The sequence below is a fragment of the Penicillium taxi genome (assembly GCF_028828555.1).
Source record: "Penicillium taxi strain IBT 34144 chromosome Unknown utg000001l_segment0_segment0, whole genome shotgun sequence".
Classification (NCBI taxonomy): domain Eukaryota; kingdom Fungi; phylum Ascomycota; class Eurotiomycetes; order Eurotiales; family Aspergillaceae; genus Penicillium; species Penicillium taxi.
Window position 1 is genome coordinate 4,743,992 of NW_026643203.1, and position 26,826 is coordinate 4,770,817.

Below are 26,826 nucleotides of genomic sequence, written 5' to 3' on the forward strand. Positions count from 1 at the left end.
ATCGACCAGAGCTTGCTGGCCCGGGTTCATTTTTACAAGAAGTCCGACAATGACCCAGAATGTTGTTTCACCATTCTGGCGTCCTCGTAGTGAGATGTAGAGCGTGATTAGCCGTGTATCCGGCACATTGGCCTATGATATTTTTGACTTATGGCCTCGACTCTTGGCTGTGGATCCTCATTGTCTTGGGTAACGCAGTTGATTTGCTATGTAAAGAATTGGAAAAGAAACCTAACGCCAAAGCACAGAGTGCTGCCATAATCTTCGTGGCATTTTATGAGTCTCCCGCGCATTCGCAGAAGAATATTAGTGAAAGTGGGGAGTGTATCGTCAAACAGAACCAAATACATGGTTTTTATACAATCACAGCTCCTGGAACTGTGTATAGACGGAACTGTGCGAAGATGATGACATCCTCGGCGATTGTTCCCAATGACCCGATCAGCCAGGGGAGGTTAGTAACGAAATAAGCTCGTTCTGTTGAGTGAGCCAAGATCTGGGAGCGGTTAGTTAAGAGTCATTCGTTGGAAAGAAATAGTGACATACCCCGGCGCCATATGTCAAGTTACCCATGAGGGAGAGGATGAAGAAAAGAAGAGACAAGCCTAGTAAAATCAGCATGTCAAATTTCAATGTCGAATGTCAATGAATCTCACCTTCACAAGACTTGTCCGTGTAATTCTTGTAGATCTGAGGCAATCTTGCCCCCAGATAACAAACGGCACTAAAGTAGCCCAGAACCTGGCCACTAGCGGCCTGATCAGGGGCAGTAGGACTATCCAAAGGAGCAGGCTCCCACATACCCGTCCGCCAGGCCATAGTCCAGCCAACAAGGCCAATAACAAAGACCCCAAGCACACTGGCAAAGTTTTTAACCCAAGCCTTGCGACCAAACTCGCTCTCCTCAAGGATCTTCGCCAATGGATCCTCAGCCGAGCCATCGCGTGGGCCCGGATTCTGATACCCGCGCAAAGATCCAGACGACCTACGTCGCGTGCGCGGCGCAACAGTGTCGCTGAACCGCCGACCGAGCAGCGGCGTAGTTGGATCGGGCGTCCCGCTCAAAGAGCGCGTGCGACGATGGGCTTCGTGGCGCACATTGCGCAGTTTGTAGTATAAGCATTGGGAGATGAGGACGCCGTCTGCGATGCAGAAGTATATAGCTATAGCAACGATTACGGGCACGAGGCCTGATAGCACGCCGCCTAGTAGATTCGCTATGTCGCCGACGAACCAGATGATGACAAAAACTAGGGAGATTGCATCTGAGTTGCCGTTGCGGTAGTTTTCGATGAGCTGGGGTACCTGTGGGAATTATTAGGCGCGTTTACTTTTTCATTGTTGGACTGCTCTTACAAGAAGGAAAATCCAGCAGGTCATGGACACTGAACCGAGTATTCCGGACAATGCCTCGCGAGGAGTGAGAGGTATTGGCCCTTGTGACGCCATATTGCTCATGAGTTGTGATAGTGCCATGTCTTATGCAGCGCGTCAAATTCTGCGGGCTGCAGGTGCAGAGAAGAGAAATTTGTGGATCGCCGCTATGACACAATTGATTTGCGACCAATTGCGGGGCAAGCTTTGGACTTCAATAGAGCACGAAGAAGTTAATGGATATGTGATGTGAAGTCCAATGATATGTATGAAGTAGGAGATCAGATAGAGAAATCTGAAAAGAAAAACGAGTACGAAGTAAATGATATACGGAGTACGACGTACGACAATTTAGAAAACCTTGCTAGTGCATGGACTAAAACCATATGACTCAGCACGTTGATGTCGCACGGACTTCTATATATATACTTCGCTATTTTTTTTTTCCACAGACCTCACTTTGTACAGTCACTTACTTACTGACTTTAATACCTCAAGGGCTATCACTAAATCAAATAGAGATATAAAGAGTTATAATATGTTTTGCTCATAAATTACAGTAATTGCCTATTTGATTGCTAAATGCTATGTCCTGATAGGTTATCTTTCAATCCATAGTTGCGCACCGGGCCGGTTCTGCCCCCACTGATAACCGATTAGGACTTGCACTAAGTGTTAGTGTTCTCCAGGGCGTCAGCTAAGACGCTTCCAAGATAATGGGCAATGGGCAATGGGCAACGGGCAAATGGCTGGGCACTGCTTCAGATTCCGATTCGAGTTTAGGCTCCTCCTCTTCTGGTGCATGGTCATGTTCATCTTCGCCGTCATTCAGAAGATCGAAGGCGTAGTTCCGCGGTGAACTTTCATCTTCAATCGATTTCTCTTTATCATTCAGAAGACCAAACACGTTCAAGTTCCGCCTGGAATCCTCTTGTTCTAGCTCCAGTTGCTGTTATTTTATTCGTCCAAGGTGTTGCCATTCGTACCATCGAGGTTAACGAGGAAGCCGTGCTCCACAAGAAGAAACTCCAACCCAGACAGAATGATGAAATCATACGTCGACGGAAATGAATATCCAGTTGGTAAGCGCATTCAGGGGACGATCTTGTCAACAAACACTCGAACAAGGCAGGGTACAAAAAAGATATATATATATATAGTCGAGTCACAGCACTGAGATATCTTGGCATCTTCTTGAGTAGATATCCCAGCAAGACATCTTCATTCTTATAGTCTTAGTAAGAAGAATGAGATAGGAATATGCCTATAGCACCAGCGTCAGCGGAAGCTTTGGAGTTGTCAAAAATTACAGGAGAAAGACATTCGCGGAAGCGAAGATGGGGATTAAAGGAAAGAATAGAATATTGGAAGAGAAGGAGCAGATACTGAAGCAGATACTGCGCGGATTCAACTTATATTAACTCAAAGGCGGTAACATAGGGACGAGAAGAACAGTGAAGGTGGAGTGAAGGTCATGGCTTGGATGTGTCAACTTGAGAGAGGTAGGGCAATATAAAAATCTGAATTGTACACGCCCAAAGATGCATCGCTGGAGTTTTCAAAAAGTTCAAGTTTAAGTTAAGAGCCAGCTCTCCAAGAGTAGATTACTAAGGATCCATGCTCGGGTTATGGCGATCTGCCTAGGAAACAGTATAATAGATATCAATATAGTAACAAGCTACCGAATAACTTCGTGAATCAATTTCGATCAAACTTGAAAAAAGTTCACTGGTACTGTTCTAGTCAACCTCTAGAGGGCTTAAATCATAGTTTGGGTTGGGGGGCCTCTTCTTGCGGAGCACTGGCTTCCTTGTTGACCTCGATGGTGCGAGAGTCGTCTCCGTGGCCGAAGAAAATAACCTCAACAGTAAGATCATCACTGAAATAAAAATTAGAGGGGTTGATAAAGACAGACGAAATTCAAACCTACCGGTAGCGGCGAGAGTATGGGCTAGGGAGTGACAAAAGCGAGCACACCATGTCCTTATCCTTGCCTCCCATCGCATTTCGCACTAGATGTGTTGCAGCATTCTTGTCCTCGACGACAAATCGGCTGGCTGCACCGGCGATATCATATTGGCGCTGACGGATTGGACGGCGCTGTCCTTCGCCAGAGGCATCATGTGCTTCCTCCACAGGGAGTTTTCCCTGGTTGTCAAATCCAAACCAGCTCTGGAGCCATGCCTTGTTGGAACCAGCGGCTGCCTTATTCTTCTCTTCTTCGAGCCATTGGCCAACCAAACCGACTACTTCCTCATTGCTCAGCATTTCCCAAAGGCCATCAGTGGCCAAGACGAGGAAATCGCCTTGTGAGGGATCAATTTTGGTGGTGGTAATGACGGGCTCAGCAGTGACATAGGGAGGGGTCTTCAAAAGAGGGTGAGGAGTACGGCCAAAGAATTGTCCCTTAATCTTGTCTTGGACTTCTTTGCTCCATTTGTAAAATGCGTCGCCAAAGGAACGACTAGGCTCGAGTTGGCCTAAAATTCGGCCATTTCGAGTAACGGAAGGTTCATCAGGGTGTTCTTCGCGCAAGCGCTTCACCTCAGAAGGAGTTCCACCAGTCTGGTCTTCAGAAAGAGCAGTAGCAGTCCATTTTCCATTGGGGCCGCGACGGCCGAGGACTGCGCGAGAGTCACCTGCGACTGCAACTTTGAGATCCTTGGACTGAGAGTTGTAGAAGCTGAGCAGGGCGCAAGATCCAGAAAGAGCCGGGGCGAGAAGCTCCGCGGCCACACGTCGAGAGTTAGCCTTGAACACCTTCTCAACACTCTCATTCACAATCTCGTGGTCGAGGCGCATAAAACCCTGCTTAATTGCCGCATCGATAGCCTCAGATGATGGGACCAGCTTCGATGGATCGGCGGCAGCAGCCTCAAATGTGGCATTCAGCTCTCGTGCAACGTATGCGATGAGAACATTTCGGAGCTTTGCAGAAGTCGTCCAACCACTACCTTTGTGTTAGTAATTGTAAATTGTATGTTTAAACCAATATCTCACGAGTGACCATCAAAGACTGCCCAGAAGTTCCAATCGCTGGCTTCTCCTGCAGCCGCTGAAGAAGGTACTTCGACGACCAATTCCGCGTGGTCATCCTCAATGGGCGAGTTGCTAGGAACCTGAACCAGGTCGTAGCGAACCACACCATTTCCACGATTGACCAAGTATGATTCCTCATCCTTTCGCAGTTTCTCGGTAGCCTGCTCGGGTGTCAACCGATTGAGAACGCGTCGGTCCGAGTCGTCGGTTGTTTTTGACAAAGGTTGGTCTTTGGGAATTGCGGTAGTGGAGAACTGGGCGTTATTTACTAGCACAGGTCGGCGCGTGGGACCAGATGGACTATCGGCATATGCGTACGAGACTGCATTTGAGGCAAATCCTCTAACCTGGGTTGCTAATGACTGCGCACTACCATTGCCCTGATACGCGTACCATGCCCCGGAAGCGACCACAGTCGAAATCAAAGCAAGCGAAAACCGGCGGATATGCATGGGAGTCCGTACGACGGGTAGGTTTGTTGGGAGTTTACTGGAAGAGTATGATCGCAGTGATAGCGCCTGGCCTGGGGCGAAGAGTGGGCACGGACGTTTACTGCCGTTTTTCCATAATCGTGCGCACTGAATCGCCTTGACAGATACTTGACGCATTGAAGTAGAGCGATATTGAATATTTAAGCAATATCTGAGCTGAGCTTTGTAAGTTGGAATTGGACGTGAGGTGAGCTCCCTTGTAGGTGACTGATTGAAAATAGAATGCAGGAAGAATACTGGGGGAACCCTCGAGCGATAACGATAAGGTATCATGTGATACTACCGTTGTCACAACGCGCTAGTCCCAATGTCGTCATTCCCCGCGGTGAGCTTTTCTTATTTTCAACTTCTGCATCTCATTATTTATCCATTGCAACATTTGTTGAATTGTGATTGAATTTGATCGAATATCCATTCTTGAATTTTGTACACCCTTGATTATTATTTTTGACTGGCTACATCCCCGATGTCTTCTCGTGCTGTTCGCAAGCTCCAGAAGCTGCGTGAGCAGCAACTGGAGCCAGAACAAGAGGAATCGGAGGAGGAAAGTCCTCCGCACAAGCGAAACTTCAACGCTTTTGATCTCCTAAATGCTGATGACAACGAAAGTTCTCCAGAAGAAGGGGAGGAAAAGGAAGCTGAATCTGAACCGGATTTCGAACCAGTACCTAGCCCGAAGCCCAAAAAAGCAAGCAAGAACAAGAAGAAGAAGAAGGCAAATAGGACCAAAAACCGAGCCATACCCGATGAAAACTCTGGCGACGAGATTGACCGTGCCCTACAAGACTTGGCTGCCAAGGACGACACCCATATCCAACCCACTCGATCCACCTTTCCCAAAACCACCAATGAGTTGTTGAACACAGAGTCTAAATTTCTAAATGCAAACCACGAGATGCGCCGGCTATTTGGTAACGTTGTTTTGGAAACCTTCGAGGAACCCAACCAGCAAGCAGGAGACCTTGGCAGTGTTCTTTCGGGGAGATCGTGTCCTGCGAGCCAAGGCAGAACTCTAGCAGGAGTCAAACTTCGACGAAATCCTCTCATGCCAGCGAAAGACGATTGGCCTCAGGCTACAAGTGGAGGGTTAGGCATGGACCTTGTCGTAACTCATCCTCACAGCGTCGGTGATACGGTCTACAGCATCGTAAACACTGAGGAATACCAGCGTATCCAAAACCAGTTCCATATCTGCGTCGAGTCGATGGATACGCAGAGGATGATTCATCTCCTCGTGTGGAATCCTTACCACATCTCCACACTAATTCAGGTCTCCCAGTTAGCAAAGCACCAAGGAGATCATGCAGTCTCGGCCGATCTCTTGGAGAGAGCTCTCTTCACCATTGGTCGCTCAGCCCATCACACATTCGGTAACGCCCTGATGGAGGGCAGAGCCCGACTGGATTTCGTCGAATCGGCCAACAGAGAGTTATGGCTTGCCGGTTGGCGGTACATCGAGAATCTGGGAATGAAGGGAACCTGGAGGACCGCATATGAATGGTCTAAGCTGCTTCTCAGCCTGAACAACAGCGACCCATACTGTATGAAACTGACAATTGACCAACTCGCCTTGAGGGGCAGAGAGTATGCGCACTTTGTCGACTTGTGCACCCAGACCCGGTTTAGTGAAGTCTGGGCGCATCTCCCTAACATTCAATGCTCGCTGGCTCTCGCCTACTTGCGGTTGAATAAAGCAGAAGAGTGTCGCGACCAACTTACCCATGCCATGTCTCGATTTCCATGGATTTTCAACAAGATAGCCCAGGAACTGGACCTGCAACCAGTTCCTAAGTATATCTGGGGTAGTTTACCACCAGATGCATCTCATGAACTTCTTACTGCGCTGTACATTGCCAGGGCTAAGGACCTATGGAATACACCTGAATCTATCTCTTTGATAATGGAAGTTGCAGATACCCTGTCCGGTGAACCGAAACGCACCGAATATTCTTCAGTGACAATTACTCTCGACATGGCTCGCCATGTGATCCTCTCGGACATCCAGAGTGTAACAACGCATCTTCCACGCGAATTTTTCGAAATTCACCAAATTTCTTCCTCGGACCCCTTACCCCCCAATGGAGCGTACGAGGATATAGCCCGAGGTGATGCAAATCACCCTGAAGGTAATTCAACACCTGAAGATCACCCGGAAGTCTACCATTACCACTTACTTACAAGAAAAAGGCACAGAAGAAGGCGCCGACTCAGGCGCCAACGGAAACGTCGAGCCCGTCGTTAACCGCGATCACTGGCGTAACCTAGAACGACTTCACCAACAATTCGACGATCAACTGATCTACCTGGCGAATGAAGGAATCTCCATTCTCCAACAATACGTCCGGGTAAACGGAATCGATCGTGGAAACTGGAATGAAGCAGATATTACGCCAGTATGGGGTTATGTGAAGGTCTTTATAGACATCCCGGCTGGGATGCAGGAAATGATTTTTCAGATGATGAGATCCAGATCCGATTGCGGGCCATTCTATGAAGTTATCGTAAAGGAGGAGATGGAACGATTTGCTGAGACTTTCCATTACCTGACCCACGAAGGACTCGAGGAGATCAGGCAATTTATTCACTTGAATGGCGTGGATCGGGGCAACTGGGAGGATCCTACGCCAGCGTGGGAGTACGTGAAATCCTTGATTAGAATGCCATTTCGGACTCAGATGGAGGTTCTCCATATGATCAGTTATAAGCATGATTGCGGGCTCCTTTACGCAGTTGCTGTTGAGGGAGAGATGGAAAAGTTGTTGGAGGAGCGTCAGAGATAAGAGGCTATGATGTAACTCAAATGTAAATTAGCTACTACAATAGTGTGCAATAGTGTACAATACGAATGAAGAGTTTGAATAACTTTCACTTCTATCCCTGTATCCCAATCGAAACTCCCGGTTTCCTGTCTATATATGGGTCTAAGTATGGACACGCTGGTAAATGGTTGTTCACTCGCATAGGCAGATCGTGAAATATCCAGTTCCCTATACCACCTCCCACAATCTGCATACTGAAAGGCAGAGGAATATCTTCATCTTCCTCAGTTGGCACAAACCAGATTGGAATCGCTAGAGCTGGATGTCCCGTAGCGTTGAAAGTACATGTTTCCCTGTTTCAATTTGTATCATCGGGGATAAATCTATAGCTGGGAGTGGCTTTGCGGGACAAAGTGTTGTTAGCAGCCTTAGAATAGCCTGGCAAGTAGGTCACTGGTTAATTGGCCATCTTGCAACTGCCCATCACCTGGCAATAATTAATGCTGTATCGAATACTTCGATTTTAATGTCTTGAAATTCTCAAGCAGAATACAAATGTAAGTTAACTAATGAACTATTCTCATGACTAATAACAGTTCAAGACTAACTATGAGTAGAAAAATGTACCTCTCAAATTGCGGCCAAACCTAGAGAAGCCGGCATGCGAAGTCAGAGGCTGCCTGGGGCATTGTTATGGGGCAAAAGCACTGAAGGCTATTCCAACTCAAAGGAATGGTCTTGGTGATAAAGCAAACTGAAGCGATTTGCAGCCATCCACCGAGCACGCTCAGTGTGACATGTGTTAAGACCAATTCCAACGGGAAATCGAGTGACTGATTTGCAGACTTTCATCGCTCAGTATAGATATCCCACTTGATGCATTGGTCTCATGCACATGGACTGATAGGCTGTTTTTAAAAACTCTCAGGATGTCGCACATCAAATCGGCCGGCTGTATCGGCTTCACCCAAAGGATTGTAGCATATACCATCCCAAGTGGAATCACCCACTGGTAGATTAGTTAATACACCAGGACTGATATGCAGTTTTTCAAAACTGTCAAGATGTCGCACATCAAATCGGCCTGCTATGTTGGCTTCACCCGAAGGAAAGTATCCCATGCCCACAAGTGTCGACTCAAGACTTGTCGGGTTAAGCCAAGAATCAGTTAGTATTAGTGAGTGTTGATGACGAAAGTAGAAGGTAATGGACGTTGGCGAGTGCTGTTGACGAGGTGGGAGAAGGTGGGTAGCGAGTGTTTTCGAGTGTTTGGGAGTTTGTGTAAGGGAGAAGGAGGAAGAGGTGGATGGCCTTCATATACCCCCAACTAGCGTACTTCCAAATGACTTCCTATTCACTTATCCCAATTGGGTAGTGAATACTTTCAATTGACCAATAAAACACTCCCAACGCTATATGGGATCCACTAGATCTATAGCAAGTATCCACTATTGTATCGTTATCAAGTGCTGCCTGAAAAGAGTTCATACGTAAGGAGTTGTAGCAAGTCTTGTTATCATTCCAGAATAGAAAAGCCATAATTTCGAGATAGTTTACATAAGGTTACAATTGTTTCTGTCAATCTGTAGCTAGTACGTCTCCACCATCATTTCATTCTGAATCCAGCTACTCATGTTCAATTTGGCGAAGGAATCTTTATCTGTTGAATCACAGGCGCCACGATGATAATCTAAGATTTCCAAGTACCTTGAAATCGTTAGCTCAGATCCAGGGATATGAACATTGGAGAAGAGGAGAGAACATACATGTTGGTCTTCCACTCATCTGCTGACAGCTCTGACTCAAGTAGTGACCAATCAAGCTGCTTCTCAAATACAGGTTCGTCATCAGCATCGTGGTATATCGACACATAATCATGTGATAGGGCGTCTGCGGCTGTGATTCTCTTTTGTGGATCGAGATCGAGCATCTCCTCCAGGAGATTGATAGCTACCGGCTGTTATTATATGGAAAATCCGAGCCAAAACAAAGGGAAAGCATACCTTCAGGGTCAACATCTCCAAGACGAGAAGCAAGACGAGAACTAAGCTGATTATTTGGTTCCGGTAAAGATTTAACGAATTCCAATGTCTAAATACTGTCAGCATATTGTGAATTGTTAGACTAGGTCTGATCCATACCTCTTTGCTGTAAACCTTTTCCATGACCTCCTTGGGTGGCTTTCCCAAGAGTTCAGTAATCAGTTCAAATTGGTTGACATGATCCTTGCCAGGGAAGAGAACTTTTCTCGTAAGCATCTCGGCCAGAATGCATCCAACGCTCCAGATATCCATTGAATAGGAGTATTTCTGCCAGGTCAACATGATCTCTGGCGCTCGATAGTATCTCGTTGTGATATAGCCGGTCATTTGTTGTTCTTTCCCTCGAGCTAATCCGAAATCGCAGATTTTCACGTCGCAATTTTCATTGATTAGTATGTTGCTGGGTTTGAGATCGCGATGGATGACTCCGGCTGAATGAATGTATTTCAATCCTCGCTAGATTTGTACGTTAGCGATATGAAATAGACGCATCAAGTCGTGTGGATAGTACCAGTATTTGATAGGTGAAGAACAGGACGAATTGACCCTCCAACGGCTTTTTTCTCAATTGAATAAGGTAATGAAGGTCTGTACTGATACAGTCCATGACAAGATAACTGCATTACAGTCAGTATGTCTTTAAATTCAGTGAGTGGAGTGTTTCTCATACAGATCTTCTGATGGAGAGATAAAGACATCAGTCATATTGATCAACTAGTCAATACCTACGTATTAGCAGCCATTTTCAACCTTGGGAGCTGATCAATTCTCACGTTATCGTGTCGCATATGACATAGTAGATGCAATTCTCGATAGGTTCGCTTAGCCACACGAGAATTTTCAAAGGGCATTCTTATTTTCTTTATGGCGACTTTTTTCTGCGTTATCGAGTCTCGCGCCGAGCTAGAATCCGACTGACTATCAGTAAAGACTCGAAGTATACGATGGCTGGGTTATCCATACCACACTACGCCCGATGAACCAGCACCCCGTAACTCCAAGTTCGAATACCGATCGGTAGTGTCAATGGTCGTACCCATTATTTGCCTTGTTACAAAAGTAGTCATGATTGTAGCTCCCTCTGTAGGTAGAAGTGGAATGTGGGGATGAGTTAAAGAATACCTATCTTAAATAAATCGTGCAATACAAAGAGCGTTAGTTGTCTACCTAGCTATGATGTCAGAAATGAACAGGATGTTGGATACATCACCATAACCTGATATCAACGAGATGCGAGGTATCACATCAAATACCAATCTAGACTTGAGTAAGCTTGGCTTGCCACTTGTGGATATTGACGGCACAGTCCAAGCTTCGTTTTATCTGGTTCCAAGTTCTATCATTAAACGCTGAACTTTAGGTAATAATCGCTTGTTAGTGGTAGAGAAGTTGTCGATCTTCTCCACTTGATCGACTCTGCGTCGTCATACATACAAAACTGCCATAATCGCTGTTTGTCTACTTTCCGCCAATCAGATTATCAGAATCTTAGTTAAGGTACGCTGTACTGTATTTTCGATCGTTAATTATAGCCCATCCCTCCTACATACACACATATTGACCTTTAATTTTCTTATCAGATTATCATACTCCTGGATATGTTATCGGTCTCGGGATTTTTGTGTCTCCCTCATTTAGGCAAATCAAACTGTCCCGATGGTGGCGAGAGGCAATCTTGGAATATGAAGCTGAGGTTTCACGTGGAAAGTAAATTCAGAAGTACAATTTGACCTCAACGGCTGCAGGTTCTAAACCGCTATTGGTAGCTCCGGGCTCAAGCACTTCAGCAGTCATGTTCTGGCCATCTGGAATCCGCTGAACCACATCATCATCAACGAGTATCTTCATACCGTCTGATTTAACCCAAAACAGATTAACGCCATGATCACGATCGAAGTGGCGTTTCTGAGCGATTTTGACAATCATCTCATGCACTGTCAGCTCTAGGAGATATACCGCAGTGTGGTAATCATCCAGGCGTATATCGTCCTGTCGAAAACGGATATATATACATTTTGACGATGGTATTTGCAGGTGATTCACGCCCGGTGCATCGGACTTTTCGGCATTTTCGGAAGACATCCCTGGAACGGGAACGGGGCTACTTTGTGCTGTCGTTGCGTGCTCAGAGGGACTCCCAGAATGACCAGATCCAACTGACGAGTCACTGCTTCCAATTTGCTGGCGCTCCATCAAACCAGCTGACCGATTGCTCGAAACACTGGTCGATTTTGAGGTCAAGCTTGGAGTTGGCAGAGTTCGCTGGTCAATTTTGATAGGCGGTTGCACCTCATCGACCATATGAATCGGGAATAAATCCGGATCATCTTTCGCCTCCCCAGGAAGACCGAAATGGCTCACAGGATGATTAGAATAGAAGATGCTTTTCATCTTCGCCAGTTCCGCATCCCGACTGATTTGAAGTTGAGCCTTCCATTTTCCTGTAATATCTCTCTCGCTCTCATCAACGGCCGAGATACTACCCCGTTTCCGTTTTCCAAGGCTGTCACTTCCACTTTCGGCTTTGTCAAAGTCTGCCTTGCGCTTTTCAATTGCTCGCTTGAGCTGAGAAACGTCATTGAACATTCTACGCTCGGCCCCATGATCACGGAATAGTTTCACTTTGCAAAAACTCAGCTCGGCTGTGTCTGGAGCCTCAGTCTCAGTTTTGGCGCATAGACGGAGAGGAGACCCTTTCACGCCCTTGGAGTGGCTGAAATCCGTTGACAGGAAGTGGAATCGGACGCCCATAGTGCAGTCAAATCTTCCAGTACTTGCATCCGCGTACCATGTAACAACGAATCCGTCGAGGTCAACCTTTTCTAGCTCGATGGAGTAGAGTTGGTCTTCATCTTCTTTTGGATCCACAAACTCGACCGCATATAAATTGCCGAATTCTCGATGAGCTTCATGGCCCCGATTCTGTTTCCACAAAGCCCAATAAGCAGAAGGCTTTGATACGTGTTCCCGCTCTTCGAAAGAGACGCGGATCGAGGTCCGATATTTGATTATTCCCTGGGTTAATGGGTGAGGCTTTAAGTCAGTGATAGTTATAGCGTATGTTTGACCTTTATTGAGATAGGTCACTGGCACATCTTTCAGATCTTGGATCATCGCGGTGGGTGTATTGAGAGTCACCTGATATCTAAACCTAAAGAACGGTCAGCTTCGAATTTCACTCAAGATATCCAAGAATTAGTGGAAGATTTACTCAGTGGAAGTATGTGGTAATTGTTCAATCCCCGGATGACTTTCTTTAGGTGAGACGAGCTCAGCGAGCAATTGTTCTGGATTTACAAAATCATCTTGAGGCAGCTGTTCGCTAGATCCTTCGACTATACCCTCCGCAAATTGGGAGTGCGTACATAAACTGGATGGGTACGCATTAACTTGATCATTCCAAATAATACCTTGGGGCTGGCGCGCATTCATGTATCGCGGATCCAAGCTAGAAGAAAGGGGAGTCTTGTTTATATGCAAAGGTGTGACCGCAAATTGTTCAAGAAGTGTTTTAGGAGTTATCAGACTCGACCCTAAATTGGGCGTGTGTAAATCACCAGCCGGGCCATGGAACACCGTATTGAAGCCACATGAATCGAGGTCATGGAGAGCTCGAGCAGTATTTGGCATATCGAGCGAGTAGTCATCCAAAAATGGCGTGAAGCGAAGGCCTGGGGTGGCTTGCACGACTGAAGCAAAGCTTGGATGTAAGGCATTTTTTGCAGGACTGCATAAGGATGCGACAGGTTAGTCACTATGAAGAAGGACGTCGTCGTCGGCGTCGGGGTGGGGTATAAAAATGATATACCTCGTTGGAGGATCAAATCTCGTAATAGGTCGGACAACATCTGAAAAGGTCTCTTGGAATTTTTGGATGAGGCCCTCGTCGGGCTTCTTCGCATTTGGTCTGTGCCATCAGACAGTTAGTAAAGAAGTAAATGTTGCCATGTACCTCGGGAGTTGTACCTATTGCCAAACATTTGACAGATTGACTCGATACAAATGACAATAACCTTTAGTGGCTAGTATAGCAGGTATCGGTAGAGATCCTAAATCTGAGAGAAATGGGGTGTTTCAATTGCATCAGTTCAAGTTCAAGAACCGAGCGCGAAATGAGAGAGGGGCCAGGCGGAAGATCGACAATTCAGCCGCCAACTGTAGTTAGTGAGTGGAGAGGTGGCTTAATTTATGACACAATAGTTTATTACTCTTGGTCTAGTTAAGTAAATGTAAAGCTGATAACAGCTAAAATCCTCTTCCAAGGTTTTATGTCAGATGGATGATTGGATGATTCGAGCTTCCTGTAGGCAGATCTATTCCGAAATAATGTACAATATTAAAACACAGGTGTAGATTGAAGTTTTGGTCCACACTTCACATCCACGTCTCTGATATCTGGAGATTTCAGAGATTGGCGTCGTTGGAGTTTGAACACAGCTAGCATTGCCGTGACATATAAAAAGGTGCTTTCACACCGTCAACCCCTATTGGCTGCCTTGACCCAGCAAGCCCCCAGATTCCAGCAAAGAAAAAAAGAGGAGCAAGTTGTCACCAAATGGGAATTGCGCTCGCTTTGGTAATCCTTAATCGTGAGACCCGACTAATGGAATAATGAAGTTCTGCATATCGAATGCAATAACCGGATGCATCTATCACAATCACGCCAAATGCTCAGTGGTTTTTGAGACGCCAAGGGTCACCAGTTTTAGTAAAGGCAGCAAACTTCGGTGCGTAGGATGGGATGGGCGGCTTCTTGTACAAGTACTTGGTCAGCAAGGACGACTGTGCCGTGGCGATATTTGTACTGGTAATCCAGTAAAGCATAACAGCGACTGGCATACTGGAAGCCCATGCTGAAAAACCAATATAAACAGCTATGACCTGCAAAAACTGTCGCAAGCCACCGAGGAAAAAAGAGCGATACATTTGGAGTTTTGGCATATCGGCGATCTCGCGCCACGTCGGAGCAGACCAGCCAGTTTTAATATTCAGTATCATCGAAGCCGACAGGATCAATGGCAAAACGCCTGTTGGGTCACCTGCCAACAGATCTGGAAACCAGAGCGCACCCTCAGACGCAAACGAAGGCTCGATGAGAGTATTGACAGCATCGGCCGTCTCTTCCGGGGATTTGAATATAGAGAAGAGCGTCGCAAATAAGCCTGAGCCCATTCCACTCATTCCACGCAGACCTTCTATCAGCGCCAACCACACGGGTATCTGTAACACACTGACGGCGGGAGCGAATGTTTTCACATTCCATTTCTCACGCAAATGACTTGGCATCCTCCTCATAGTATCCTTAACATTTTTATCCCGTTGTTGGGTTCTTTTTGTATCAGCCAATTCAAATACTTCCCACGCCTTGTAGGCAGCCAACAGCGGCTGAAGATCTCTGGCGCGCCGAGTATGAACTCGTGTATAGATTTGCAATGGGAGTCCGACAATTGTTCGAACGAGAAGTGCTGTGAGTGGAATTGAAACAGCCCACGAAAGGCCGCTATAATCATGTACTGAATGGAGAAAGCCAGTGGCGGCATCCAATACTTCATTAACGAGGAATCTGGGTTTTGTCGGATGGAAGTTGCGGATTTGCTGTAAACGCGCCGCCCGCGGCCACATTTGACGAGAGGAGCAAATAGCCCTTGGGGTTGATGACCGGAGAGAATTCATTGTTAAAAGGGATACGATCCCCATTGGAGGGTGGCAGAAAGTGTATATACCTGAATAAAAAGTTGAAAACCCGCATTCATGCGGGCTAAATTCGGGGTAACAAACTGCATCATGTGACCCGTCTTGCATAACACGTCAACTGATCCCCAAAACTATTATTTATTGACTTTCCATCCTACAACTTTCGCCATAGGTAGTATGTTTGCGATATTTCGTGATACCTGAGACCATGGCATTCCTGTCCAACGTCATCCTCGTCCTCTTTATTGTCACCGTGACCGTAGTTCTACTCCCACAGCTTGTCGGGAATGTACTCGGCCTGGTATTTCGAAGCGTGGGATGGCTGATCCGTCGCAGAACCAAATCTCGACGCGAATATGTGATCGCGCGAGCGAGACTTGAGGAAGAGGAAGTGAATCCCCCGCAAACAAAGCCTTCAACAAATTCCCTGGCCAGAAGTCAAGCGGACGATGAGGACTGGGAGAAGATCGATGGCTATGCTGGAGTCAGGACTGCGAGCAGCAGTGATAGTGGGGCAAGTTCAAAGAAAGGGGATCTGAAATCAGATGACTGGGATGGAATCATTGGGTTCTTCCACCCGTTTTGGTACCGTCTTCATATTCGCTGCCGTGGAGTCAATTCTAACTTGGTTTCATAGTAATGCCGGCGGAGGTGGAGAACGAGTACTCTGGGAGGCAGTGCGTGCGACACAAAGGCGCTGGCCGAAAGCGATTTGCGCCATCTACACCGGCGACCATGAAGCCAATAAGGCCACTATGTTGGAGAACGTCAAAACCCGCTTCAACATTCACCTACATTCCCCGACTGTTGTCCTACTCTACTTGACCACGCGGAAATACGTTGTTGCCAGCTCATACCCGCAAATGACGCTGCTAGGCCAGTCTCTGGGATCTTTGGTAGTCGCATATGATGCCTTTACGCTCTTAGTCCCGGATGTCTTCATTGATACAATGGGGTACGCATTTACCTTGGCACTGTGCAAGTGGCTCTTCCCCACCGTACCAACTGGTGCCTACGTTCACTACCCGACCATCTCTACCGACATGCTCGCTTCTCTCGACGATCAGACCGGAGTGCAAGGTATCAACTCCGGTGCCGGGAAGGGGTTAAAGGGTACTCTCAAGCGACGATACTGGCAACTCTTTGCCAAGCTCTACGGCTGGGTCGGTCGCCAAGTCGACGTAGTGGTGTGCAATTCTTCCTGGACAGCAGCCCATATTAGGTCTCTATGGGGCACAGGCAAGAGCAAAAACGCCACTGAAGAGGGCACACCTTCGTCACCGGCAGTAGTATTCCCACCAACCGCCGTGTCGGAACTCCAATCCACTATCCAAGTGGATGCAGAGAGTGAAATAAATCGGCAACCAGTCATCCTCTACATTGCCCAGTTCCGCCCTGAAAAGAACCACCCATTGGTCCTACGCTCATTCGCCCGCTTCCTACAAGAACGAGCCAAGAACCCAGCCTCTGAAAACTCCCCAAATCCAAAGCTCATACTCATCGGTTCCGTCCGCCACGCCAGTCCAGACGAAACCCACATCTACAACCTCCGCCTCCTAGCCCACGAGCTCCACATCCGCGATCAAATAACCTTCATCTGCGACGCTAGCTGGCCAACCGTTCTATCCCACCTCGGCACAGCCTCAGTCGGCGTGAACGCGATGTGGAACGAGCACTTTGGCATCTGCGTCGTGGAATACCAAGCAGCGGGTCTGATCTGCGTTACACACGACTCAGGTGGTCCCCGCGAAGACATCGTCATCGACCTCGGCGATGGCGCGACTGGATTCCACGCTGAGACGGAGGAGCAATTCGCCGCTGCGTATGAGGCGGCGCTTGCTCTTCCTGAGGCTGAGAAGGTAGCTATGCGCCAGCGGGCTCGTAGATCGGCTCTCAGATTCACGGAGGAGGAGTTCTCGCGTAAGTGGTTGGCTCAGTTGCAGAAGTTAGTTTCGGCTACTTATTAGATTGGTATATCTCCCCTTATAATTCCCAGATAGAATTTATTGTGATCTTTGTGAGATGAACGAGGTGTTTTGGTGTTTAGCTTATACGCCGAGCTTCTATCCCCAATAAACTACGTATGATTTTGCATTGTAGCATCTGACGTTGCTAGCCTGAATCTTCAATGTTGTATATAACTTTGTAAAATATGACTTTAGAAATAATTGAGAAATGATGTTGAGTCTCACATTGAATTATCTAAGCCAATCGGCATTATTGTCGACGGCTTCCAAGGTTGTAAGATACACAGGCTGAGAGGTATATAGGTAATTCATAAAGGACAAAACTCGGGGTATGGCAAAAAGAGGTCATCAAATGCATCACAGTGAAACTCTTTCATGAGAAAGATAGAATAATACCAAAAAAGCAGATCAAAAGGTAAAAAATTACATCTGAGTGTATCGAAACAATGAAATCATTAGCTCACGATCAAATATCAAAATCAGAATGAGAATGAGAAGCCCCTCAGGATGGATCGTTAGAAACATCTTTGAACGCCAGACACCTTTTTTCTATGTTGGCTTTCAGCCTGAAAGAGCAAAAAATAAGTAAACAAGCAAGACAATATGGCTGCTCTTTTCCCTGGGGCCAGTTCGATATTTACATTGCAGGGATACTTCGTTCACGGTAGTAATTGAGCAGACGTTGAGCTAGGGTATATAGCTCAACTGTCGACTGCTCAGAGCCAAATCAACCAAATCAATTGATGGGTTGGTCCAGTAATTTGGAATTTGAGGTCGGAAAGTTGGCTCTGTTCAAGCCCTGCTGGGAAGTTATTTTGAGAGTGCTTTGTGATCAATGTAGAGCGGACCCATATGAAGACAACTGAAAACAACTGACAAGAGATTTGTCGGTTGACCTTATCAGAGGAAATCCCTTTGTATCAACCACTCCGTTGTTAGTATCCTGAATCACTGGGGTTGACTCCCATCATTTGACCAGGGTCATTGACGCCGTACATGGCACCTTGATTACTATTATAACCGTTCATGCTAGACTCGTCATCGTCGAAAAATTCGCCACCAGAACTAGCATCAAAACTATTCCGGCCTCCAATGTCATTTTGATCATCAGCAGCAGGAATCTGGTCCCACTGAAGCGTTTGGAGAGCAGGATATTGTGCAAGCAAAGCCGCTGGCAATACAAAGTTGCCTGTCGACTGGCCGTCTATTCCTGTGACACCTGGCATAACAAGTTGTTGTGATATTGGTTGCAGGTGCCCAGATGGTTGATGTTGTTGCTGCTGGTGTGGCTGCTGATCTAGGTGGATTCTCTCGCGTTCTTGAGACTCTTCTTCAAGTAGCGGCTTGATACAGACCCGGCCTGCTTCGGACCGGAAATGCCTGCCTAGTGCATCTGCACGCGCAAATCGACGACCACAGCCCCATTGGCCTCCCCTGGACAAGTCCCCCCGACAGACGAACTTCTTCTCACCTGAATGAAGCCCTTCATGTCGTTTTCGGTCATGCTGACGCGCAAAGGCCTTGCCGCAGAAAGTGCACACGAAGGGTCGTTCGTCAGTATGCGTTCGAAGATGGGAGCGCAAGTTGTAGGCACGGGTGAATCGCTTCGGGCAGAGTGTGCATTGGAAGGTGGCAGGGTGCTTTTGAACACGTTTCGAGTCTCCAGGTAGCGCGCCAGGGCGCTGGGGATCGGCCAAGTCCAAGATGTAGTTTCGACTTTCGATTGAGGATGTAGAAAGACGTCGGTTAGACCGCGCGGGGGATGTGTCTCGTGAGCCAGGGTTGCTGCGGGAGTGAGATAGTGATCGGGCCAATATTGGAGCCAGAGCTTCAAGGTTGTTGGTAGAGGAAGTGGCAGGGGATCGCGATCGAGAGGCTGGATGCGCATAAGGATCGGATTTGCTGCGCATACGAGACCCTGGAAAAGTCAGCATTTTAGGAACAAAATCAGAAAGAAGCTTGTGAACTTACTCATGGCGGGGGGACTCAACGAGTCCAGATCTGAACCAGGCTTGGATGGCGGGAAACTCGGAACTCGCGACGGTGGCGCAAACTCCACATTAATTGACGGAGGTGCCATTTGTGATGCTTGTCCAATATCTGGTAGGCCATTATTCATCGCGGAATTCATCATATCATCCTCAGGCATTCCATACATATCTGCTGTAGGGAACGGAGAGGTGCCATTGCCTAAGGAATACGGCGCATTCGACATCAACTCAGAACCTTGCTGCGGCATTAATCGCGGAGAAATATATGGGCTGTGAAGTGGGCTGAAAGACTGTTGCTGTTGTTGTTGCTGCTCTTGCAGCGTGAAATGATCGAAGCCGAAGGTGTTATCGTACAGAGAAGGGTCATTCTGCGGGGCCAGTAAGGGCGAAGCATTGTTCTCAATTCCATCATATTCGCGCTGAGAAAGAAATGGGGAGTGATTTGCGGATGATACCTCAGAGACCTCCGAGGGTGCCCTGCGGTGGCCATGGAAAGCGGGGTGGCTCATGACGGATTGCCAGTCTGAATTTGGTTGCGCACTCAAATAGGCCACAGTAGATGGGTCCAACGAGGTATTTCGCGAGTGTCTAGGCGTGTAGTATGTGCCTGGTATAGACCCGGGAGGAGACATGGGGCCTGGTGAGGATTGCTGCTGGTCCGACGATGGATTGGAGATGGGGCTGACGAGATCAGCCGGATTGACAGCTTGGTGTATTGACTGATGATGGTGCATTTGAGGATCTAGAATGAGCGACGGGGTATAGTCCGACGCAGAAGCACTCTTGGGACTGTGGTTGTGATAGGCGGAGAAATCCATATCGCCAGGATTGGTATTGAGGAGCGGGAAACTTTCATTCGGGTGCGGTGGTCTCAGAGCCGATGATCCATGGTCTAGTTGATTGGCTAGACCCGTTTCAAATGACTGGGAGATTGGGAGATTGCCAGAATTGATCATTTGGGGGAAAGGTTGATCGGACGGAGGGGCGAGGCTCTGCGTTGGTGGGGCGCTAGAGAGGTAGGCAGTTGGGTAGCCGTACGAGTCGACCCCAAGGGCAGAGTTATGGTGTTCAAAAGTGTTTTTGACCTCAAACGTAGCAGATACCGATGGATCCAAGCCCAGACCTGCAGTTGGGTCGTGGTACTGTGGAGCGTGGGGTGACGGGCTAACGCTGCCATTTCTCATATCCGCGGGGGAAGCGCCTGCACCCTGGTTAGGGTTATGAGTCGCCATCACGCCAGGGAAAAAAAAAGAAAAAAGAAAGAAAAAACCAATATCCGCCAGCAAATATCTGGTTTAAATAGAAGAGAATAGTGAGATATTTGTGGGTGTTGGAAAGTAAGCGCGAGCAGTGATCTAATGAGTTGGGAGAGCGGCTAGGATATACGGCAGAGGTATAGAGATGAGACGAAATGATAGCGGGATGACATTCGTAGAGTATGAAATATTTGAGAAAAGGCTTTGCGCTCGTGCTAGCAAAGCTCCATCATCAGAGGAATCAAAGATGGGCTACGGATGGAGTACGAAGATTACTTCACGTGCACAAGGCGGTCTGGAAAGAAAGTAGAGAAAGTGGGAACTGGGCCCTAACTTCACCCACCTTTATTCTACTTATAATTAGGTAGATATTACTATTCAAGAACTCCCCACACCTGGCCATCTGATAACGGATAACTAGCATCTTTATACTAGCCCTTTTAGTCAGATGTTAATAGAACTTCAGAGCACTGGTAAAAATTAAGGGCTTGCCAGTGATTTCATTTAAACGGGAAAAAGAACTAAAAATGTGAGAGTAAACGAGTTACGGAGTGCAGTTTAGCTCTTTTGCACAGCCACGTACATGGGGTAGTTGTGGGCATTCCATCTCCCCATTGGCCACGAGTCTATTCCAAATATAGTATAGTCAGAGGAGAAAAATGAACAGCTCTCATATTTAGCATAAGCAAGGCTGATTTTGTTTGGTAATGTGTAGCGAGCAATTCAGCCATAATAACAGCTGGCCAGCTTAGGTCGACTGACCAGTGACCACCTATCTAGAGCCCTAGGCATAAACTTCTTAGAGCCTCAATGTTTGCATTCCATTCGAATAGCAGTTGAACCCCTGCCTCATGTCCATTCTCAGCCGCGTGGAGTTGTCAACCCTCGAGCAGTAAAGGATTCTGCCGACTTTTATATGTCACCGCCTAATGTCAGTATCCAACCCCGCCTTTCATGCAAGTACTACATAACCCAGGACGCCTTGAGAACTCTCCAGAGCTATATCTATATATGCATAGGTAATGAGCTGAAGGAGAAATTCGTTGGAAACCTCGGAAGGATATTCAATATTGCATGAATAAATAAAGCCAACCCCCAATCTACTCTACTTTACGCTTCAAAGTTTCATCCTTCTTCAGGAACCGAGACTTATTTAATAGTTAAATTCTATAGTACATACTCCAATTCATCATTATGAATTTATGACATTGATCCCTGTCCATGCAATAAAACCTACTGAGATAAGGACCAAAATTCTAGACTTTGCTCAGTACGATTTAGGCTAATTCCATTTGAATTTCACTCTAGGGGCATCAAAATGTCCCAAAATTTCCTCAAGAAGTGTCGACATCAAGCGCACGACTCCCGATATTAGACATCACAATAATATCTTTTTATGCTGACCTACAAGACAATAGCCGCCGAATGCAGAATCAAGTCTCTTTTAGGACTTGGTTTTTCTTTGGTCATATTTCCTTTCTGAATTTGTTAAATACTATTTCCATCATAACTTGCATGTATTACCGACTTAGTAAAAGCATTACTCTAAGTTATAGAAACATAGATGCCACATATTTGAACAATTAGAACGCAAATAGGCAGTAGAAATGAGGAGATTATGGGTCACCGTGCCGAAAATTGACCGCCATTCTTCCTTCAATAAGTGGGGCGTAGATCAGAGCCTCATTCTGATATCTATCACGTGATACAATCAGATAAGTGGAGCTTATCTCACCTAAAAATTCCCCTCTATAACCCCTCAACAGCCTTGCAAAGCACCAACCATGGCCCAACCACACCTCACTCTCCTCTCTGACTTGACACCTTCCTCCCAGGAACGAACCTGGCTCACTGCCCCCCACCCAACCCTCCCAATTGTGGCCACCTGTAGCTCCGACAAAACGGTGCGAATCTACTCCCTCACAAACTTCAAGCTCCTCTCGACAATTACAGGCGGACATAAGCGTAGCGTACGAACTTGCGCTTGGAAGCCGCACGTTAAAGGAGAAAGTGTTCTAGCAACCGGCAGTTTCGACGCAACGGTCGGGATCTGGCGGCGATGGGATAGCTATGGACGGAGCGAAAATGGAGAAGAAGACGCACAGGATGAGGCCAAGACTAGTGATGAAGAAGAAGAATGGCGATTTGCAGTGCTACTAGATGGACATGATAGCGAGGTCAAGTCTGTATCATGGTCACCGTCTGGCATGTTATTGGCCACATGTGCCCGAGACAAATCAATTTGGATCTGGGAGGACCTCGACGATGGCGACAACAATTTCGAGACTGTGGCTGTGATGCAGGAACATGGCGGTGATGTAAAGTGTGTGGCGTGGCATCCTGTGGAGGAGTGTCTTGCGAGCGGTGGCTACGACGATACAATTCGATTATGGCGGGAGGATCTGGACGACTGGGGCCAGGTAGCGTGTATCAAGAAGCATGAAGGAACAGTGTGGTATATTGAGTGGGAAGGTCCACAGAATGTTCCGAAGTGCGTATCCGAAAATGATGATTCGACATCACTGCAGAATCAGTGGCGTGAGCAACAGGCTCTTTCCGGGCCACGATTGATCTCCTGCTCGGATGACCGGACAGTACGTGTTTGGCGACGCCTACCCAATGAAAGCATGCAATCTGGGGAACTTTCTTCAGCGACGACCGGAATCCCGAGTATCATTCGACCGACAGGGACAGACGAGACATGGGTCGAGGATGCAGTGTTGCCACATGCTCACGAATTGGCTATATATGCCGTGTCATGGAGCCGAAAGACTGGCCTTGTTGCGTCAGTCGGTGCCGATGGGCGTATTGTTCTCTATCAGGAACGATTTGTGACATCTTCGTCTGCGTCTGTCATTGATTCAGATGCTATGGACACAGACTCTCATTCTCCTGAGAAACACCTCCAAACAGAGTGGACCATTCTTGCGGTATATGATGGTGCACATGATATCTATGAGATGAATCATGTTGCTTGGGCGAAACGGGCAGATCGCGGATCTACAGAGGACGAAGAGGTCTTGGTAACGACAGCAGATGATGGTACGGTGAAGGTGTGGGCATTGCAGTTAGAGTGATATTAAAACTGTGCATATATAATATACTCAACTGCCCATATAGACAGTTGCAAATCTCCAGGGGTTTCCGAAATAGTTTCCGACATGGGTTCATGCATTTCAGTAAATCATAGTTGAAATTCGCTTGTAATCATTCAGCCACATAAGAGTCTGATATATTTTATTCTATCAAAAATTCGGACGAACACGCCTCAACTTTGTACAACGTCAACAATGGAAACACAACGGGGGGAATAAAAGACAAAAGGCCTCCAGGGCTCAACTCAGTGCTCCTAATTATGACAAGTCACGGTGGCCATTTGCCAGATGAGGATGCGAATCAGAGACCGTGTCATCATCACTCACATCACCAACAGCATAATGATCCCGATCGATAGGGGATTGGAGTTGATCCAGCTCAGACTCGTCAAAGTCACCGGCCTCCACATCGTTCGTGGTACGCTTATTTTGGAATTGGTTCAGCACCGATCCACCATTCATCTCTGCACGTTTCACACCCCGGTAGCCCTTGTGAGAACGGCGGCTACGCCAGATGAAGAAGCCCCAGACTGTGACACCGATAATGACCACAACCAGGATGGCTTCGCCTGATTTGGCATAGGCGTGCATCTCTGACTCTTTGATTCTCTGTTGCTCTTGCTCCTGAGCGGCGGTACTGTTCGATTGACCGCCGACAGAAGTCTGCGGCAATTTCTCACCGTCGATACGGGAGTCTGTGGGCTTTCCACCGATACTGGCGATGTCGACCTTCATAAAGCGGTCGAGCATGTCACGAGTTTGGCGGGGCTGGTCGAAGGGAACCATGTGACTGGCATTATAGAAGAGAACATAGGTCAGGTTGCGGGCGTATTGATATAGACCGGCTGGTTTACCCTCAAAGGTCCAATCGTGGCGGGGCGCCCAAACACCCGGCGAGGTCTCGAAGCCGACACCGCCTTTCCATTGCATGTTATGGATCAGAGTCTCAGTTCCGATATGATTGCAGATCAGATCCTTATCACCGCTGAATAGCAGGACGTTGATTCCTGATTCAATTAAGTCGGGAAGAAACTGCTTTGCGGGAACGGAGTGGGCTGCCTTGAATACATTGCTCACAAGGCCGCTGCATTCCTGCCAGCCGGTCCTCTTTGCTGGGTTAATGTTCAAGGCCTTCACTACATCCGCACGCTGAAGATAGGGCTCCACATTCACAAGGTCTGGAGGCCAGTTCATGCCACATGACGGATACTCATCTGTCAGGCGCACATCATACATATTGTAGCATGTTTTTTCGTCGCGGGTAAGAGCCAGCATATTCTGCAAGACCGCCTCACACTCGTCAAGGCTCAACTTGTTCTTGTTCTCGCCCGTTTCCAGTTTGGATAAGCACACTGTGTTCATGGCTTCGACAGCCTTGTAGGTCTCCGTTCCTTGCTGAATCAGGTTCTCCCTTTGCGCGTATTCGAAGTATGACGGGTACTGTTCTGCGGGCGAAATCCACCCGTTACCGATGAGCAGACCCTTCACTGGCCATTGTGTTGTGCCGTTCTTCTCCGCCGCCCGATTGCGCTCCTGGATGGCCTTGGCGATATAAGGGATATGTTGACCAGCGTAGGATTCACCTGCCAAGTAAATCTACCGAGCAAAGTTAGTCAGACCCTTCTGAAATAAGTATTTATATGAGATTTGGGGAGGACTTACATCGTCTCGTTCATACTCGGGGAAGGTCTCGAAGAATTTCTCCAAGAAGATCATGAAATGGGCTGACATCTCATTCAACTCATGGAGGTAGCTGTCAGTATTCGCGTAGCTGAATCCAGTACCCACAGGCTGATCGACAAAGAGTAGATTGGCGAATTCATCCCATGAGCCCGGATTGTACTCCAGCGTATGGTCATCTTTAAGACGGTAAGGACCAACCTCCATGAGCGCACCGTCCATTGAACTACATCCCGGGCCACCATTCAACCAAATGACTGTGCGCTGTCTGTTTGCGATGTGCCGGTTCTGGAAATGCCAGAAGAATAGGTTGCCGTTACTTTCGGGGTTGACTTCGATATGACTGTGCATTGACTCGCGTTAGCCCGTCTCCCTGCTTCCCTGGAGGGATATATCTAGACTCACCCAGCATGCATCTTCAAGAGAGGGCCGTCAGGCGCCCCGGGAAGTGAGTGGACATAGTAGTCCGAGGCCGAGGCAGCAACCGCAAGCGTGGGTCCCAGGAGCAGGGAAAGCGACCAGGACAGCATGGCTAAAGCGCCAGCCCCCTTCGAGCGAGCGAAGGGCATTGGATATGTGTTAAAAGGAACCTATTGTAGGACAATAGGATTAAATGAAGAGGAAGTGCGCGAGCCAAGGTGTAAACCCGGGGACCTGGAATGACGTGGTACCTATTGTAGGAACCATAGGATTAAGCAAAGAGGAAGTGCGCGAGCCAAGGTGTAAGTAAGGCCGGGGACCTTGGATAATGTGTTATTTAAGAGCTCATCGAATCCGGGTATTAAAAAAATGAGAATCTAGGGGTTCACAGATCAGAAGGTCCAAATAGTCGCTACAGTAGCTTACACAATCAGCCTGGCACTTGGAACACTTTGTCTTTGTTCGAACAATTGTGCCAAGAAACGCTAGTACAAATATGGCTAGCCCTGAATAACCCTCTTAGAATCATTTACATCTAGGACATCTAGGACAGGACATGCCTAGGATGTTATCGACCTTCAAGCCTGAATGTCGAAAATGAGCTTGAAAACTCTCTACTTTTGCATCGATAATATCAATACAACTACGTCCGACACTGGACATAGGATTTGAGCCTATCAATCCAGGTGCATTTTTGCCACTGGATACAGTAGAATACAGTTCCACTTTTTCAATTTATTTCTTGATTTCTATTCTAAAACACATGAGTTGCCCTTTGATTTAGTCTGCTGCAAAATCTACAATTGATCAGGAAGAAGGATATGGCGTAGACAGATTTCTTTGATGTATCCTGAATTCTAAGTACCGATACCCATGCTCGTGGTATGATATTCGGAGTAGCTATTTCCTCATCTAGCTTTATATAGTTTAGTGTTTCTTGGCACAGTCATAGATAAAGAGCGTTGTCAAGCTGATTGTGCAAGCTACTGCAAGAAAAGAAAGTGAACTTTGATAAGGT

The 26,826-nt window shown here is 47.2% G+C and overlaps 11 protein-coding genes across 11 annotated transcripts; 3 read left to right on the forward strand and 8 right to left on the reverse strand.

Annotated features, from left to right (window-relative positions):
- Positions 1-355: 355 nt before the first annotated feature.
- N7495_001698 (PQ-loop repeat-containing protein) lies at positions 356-1,449 on the reverse strand (the record flags this gene model as incomplete). Its single annotated transcript, XM_057204368.1, has 4 exons — positions 356-496; positions 547-605; positions 657-1,305; positions 1,357-1,449. 4 exons carry the CDS (start codon positions 1,447-1,449, stop codon positions 356-358), a joined length of 942 nt encoding a protein of 313 aa, XP_057068441.1.
- Positions 1,450-2,071: 622 nt separating this feature from the next.
- N7495_001699 (uncharacterized protein) lies at positions 2,072-2,466 on the reverse strand (the record flags this gene model as incomplete). The annotated part of the gene is made up of 2 exons (XM_057204369.1): positions 2,072-2,310; positions 2,361-2,466. 2 exons carry the CDS (start codon positions 2,464-2,466, stop codon positions 2,072-2,074), a joined length of 345 nt encoding a protein of 114 aa, XP_057068442.1.
- Positions 2,467-3,138: 672 nt separating this feature from the next.
- On the reverse strand, positions 3,139-5,021 carry ptcF (type 2C protein phosphatase ptcF; the record flags this gene model as incomplete). Its single annotated transcript, XM_057204370.1, has 3 exons — positions 3,139-3,253; positions 3,305-4,324; positions 4,375-5,021. The coding sequence occupies 3 exons, from the start codon at positions 5,019-5,021 to the stop codon at positions 3,139-3,141; spliced, it is 1,782 nt and encodes a 593-aa protein (XP_057068443.1).
- Positions 5,022-5,370: 349 nt separating this feature from the next.
- N7495_001701 (transcriptional repressor TCF25 family protein) lies at positions 5,371-7,684 on the forward strand (the record flags this gene model as incomplete). The annotated part of the gene is made up of 2 exons (XM_057204371.1): positions 5,371-7,030; positions 7,092-7,684. The coding sequence occupies 2 exons, from the start codon at positions 5,371-5,373 to the stop codon at positions 7,682-7,684; spliced, it is 2,253 nt and encodes a 750-aa protein (XP_057068444.1).
- Positions 7,685-9,252: 1,568 nt separating this feature from the next.
- On the reverse strand, positions 9,253-10,410 carry N7495_001702 (uncharacterized protein; the record flags this gene model as incomplete). Its single annotated transcript, XM_057204372.1, has 6 exons — positions 9,253-9,370; positions 9,430-9,613; positions 9,667-9,754; positions 9,805-10,161; positions 10,217-10,322; positions 10,376-10,410. The coding sequence occupies 6 exons, from the start codon at positions 10,408-10,410 to the stop codon at positions 9,253-9,255; spliced, it is 888 nt and encodes a 295-aa protein (XP_057068445.1).
- A 1,008-nt stretch (positions 10,411-11,418) lies between these two features.
- On the reverse strand, positions 11,419-13,685 carry N7495_001703 (uncharacterized protein; the record flags this gene model as incomplete). Its single annotated transcript, XM_057204373.1, has 4 exons — positions 11,419-12,856; positions 12,917-13,432; positions 13,514-13,612; positions 13,672-13,685. 4 exons carry the CDS (start codon positions 13,683-13,685, stop codon positions 11,419-11,421), a joined length of 2,067 nt encoding a protein of 688 aa, XP_057068446.1.
- A 691-nt stretch (positions 13,686-14,376) lies between these two features.
- On the reverse strand, positions 14,377-15,327 carry N7495_001704 (putative mitochondrial export translocase Oxa2; the record flags this gene model as incomplete). The annotated part of the gene is made up of 1 exon (XM_057204374.1): positions 14,377-15,327. The coding sequence occupies one exon, from the start codon at positions 15,325-15,327 to the stop codon at positions 14,377-14,379; it is 951 nt and encodes a 316-aa protein (XP_057068447.1).
- A 280-nt stretch (positions 15,328-15,607) lies between these two features.
- Positions 15,608-17,366, forward strand: N7495_001705 (alpha-1,2-mannosyltransferase ALG11; the record flags this gene model as incomplete). Its single annotated transcript, XM_057204375.1, has 2 exons — positions 15,608-15,984; positions 16,037-17,366. 2 exons carry the CDS (start codon positions 15,608-15,610, stop codon positions 17,364-17,366), a joined length of 1,707 nt encoding a protein of 568 aa, XP_057068448.1.
- A 935-nt stretch (positions 17,367-18,301) lies between these two features.
- crzA (putative C2H2 transcription factor Crz1) lies at positions 18,302-20,589 on the reverse strand (the record flags this gene model as incomplete). Its single annotated transcript, XM_057204376.1, has 2 exons — positions 18,302-19,284; positions 19,338-20,589. The coding sequence occupies 2 exons, from the start codon at positions 20,587-20,589 to the stop codon at positions 18,302-18,304; spliced, it is 2,235 nt and encodes a 744-aa protein (XP_057068449.1).
- Positions 20,590-22,397: 1,808 nt separating this feature from the next.
- Positions 22,398-23,690, forward strand: cia1 (iron-sulfur cluster assembly protein CIA1; the record flags this gene model as incomplete). Its single annotated transcript, XM_057204377.1, has 1 exon — positions 22,398-23,690. One exon carries the CDS (start codon positions 22,398-22,400, stop codon positions 23,688-23,690), a length of 1,293 nt encoding a protein of 430 aa, XP_057068450.1.
- A 276-nt stretch (positions 23,691-23,966) lies between these two features.
- On the reverse strand, positions 23,967-25,957 carry kexA (serine-type carboxypeptidase kexA; the record flags this gene model as incomplete). Its single annotated transcript, XM_057204378.1, has 3 exons — positions 23,967-25,304; positions 25,371-25,731; positions 25,794-25,957. The coding sequence occupies 3 exons, from the start codon at positions 25,955-25,957 to the stop codon at positions 23,967-23,969; spliced, it is 1,863 nt and encodes a 620-aa protein (XP_057068451.1).
- Between the last annotated feature and the right edge of the window lie 869 nt (positions 25,958-26,826).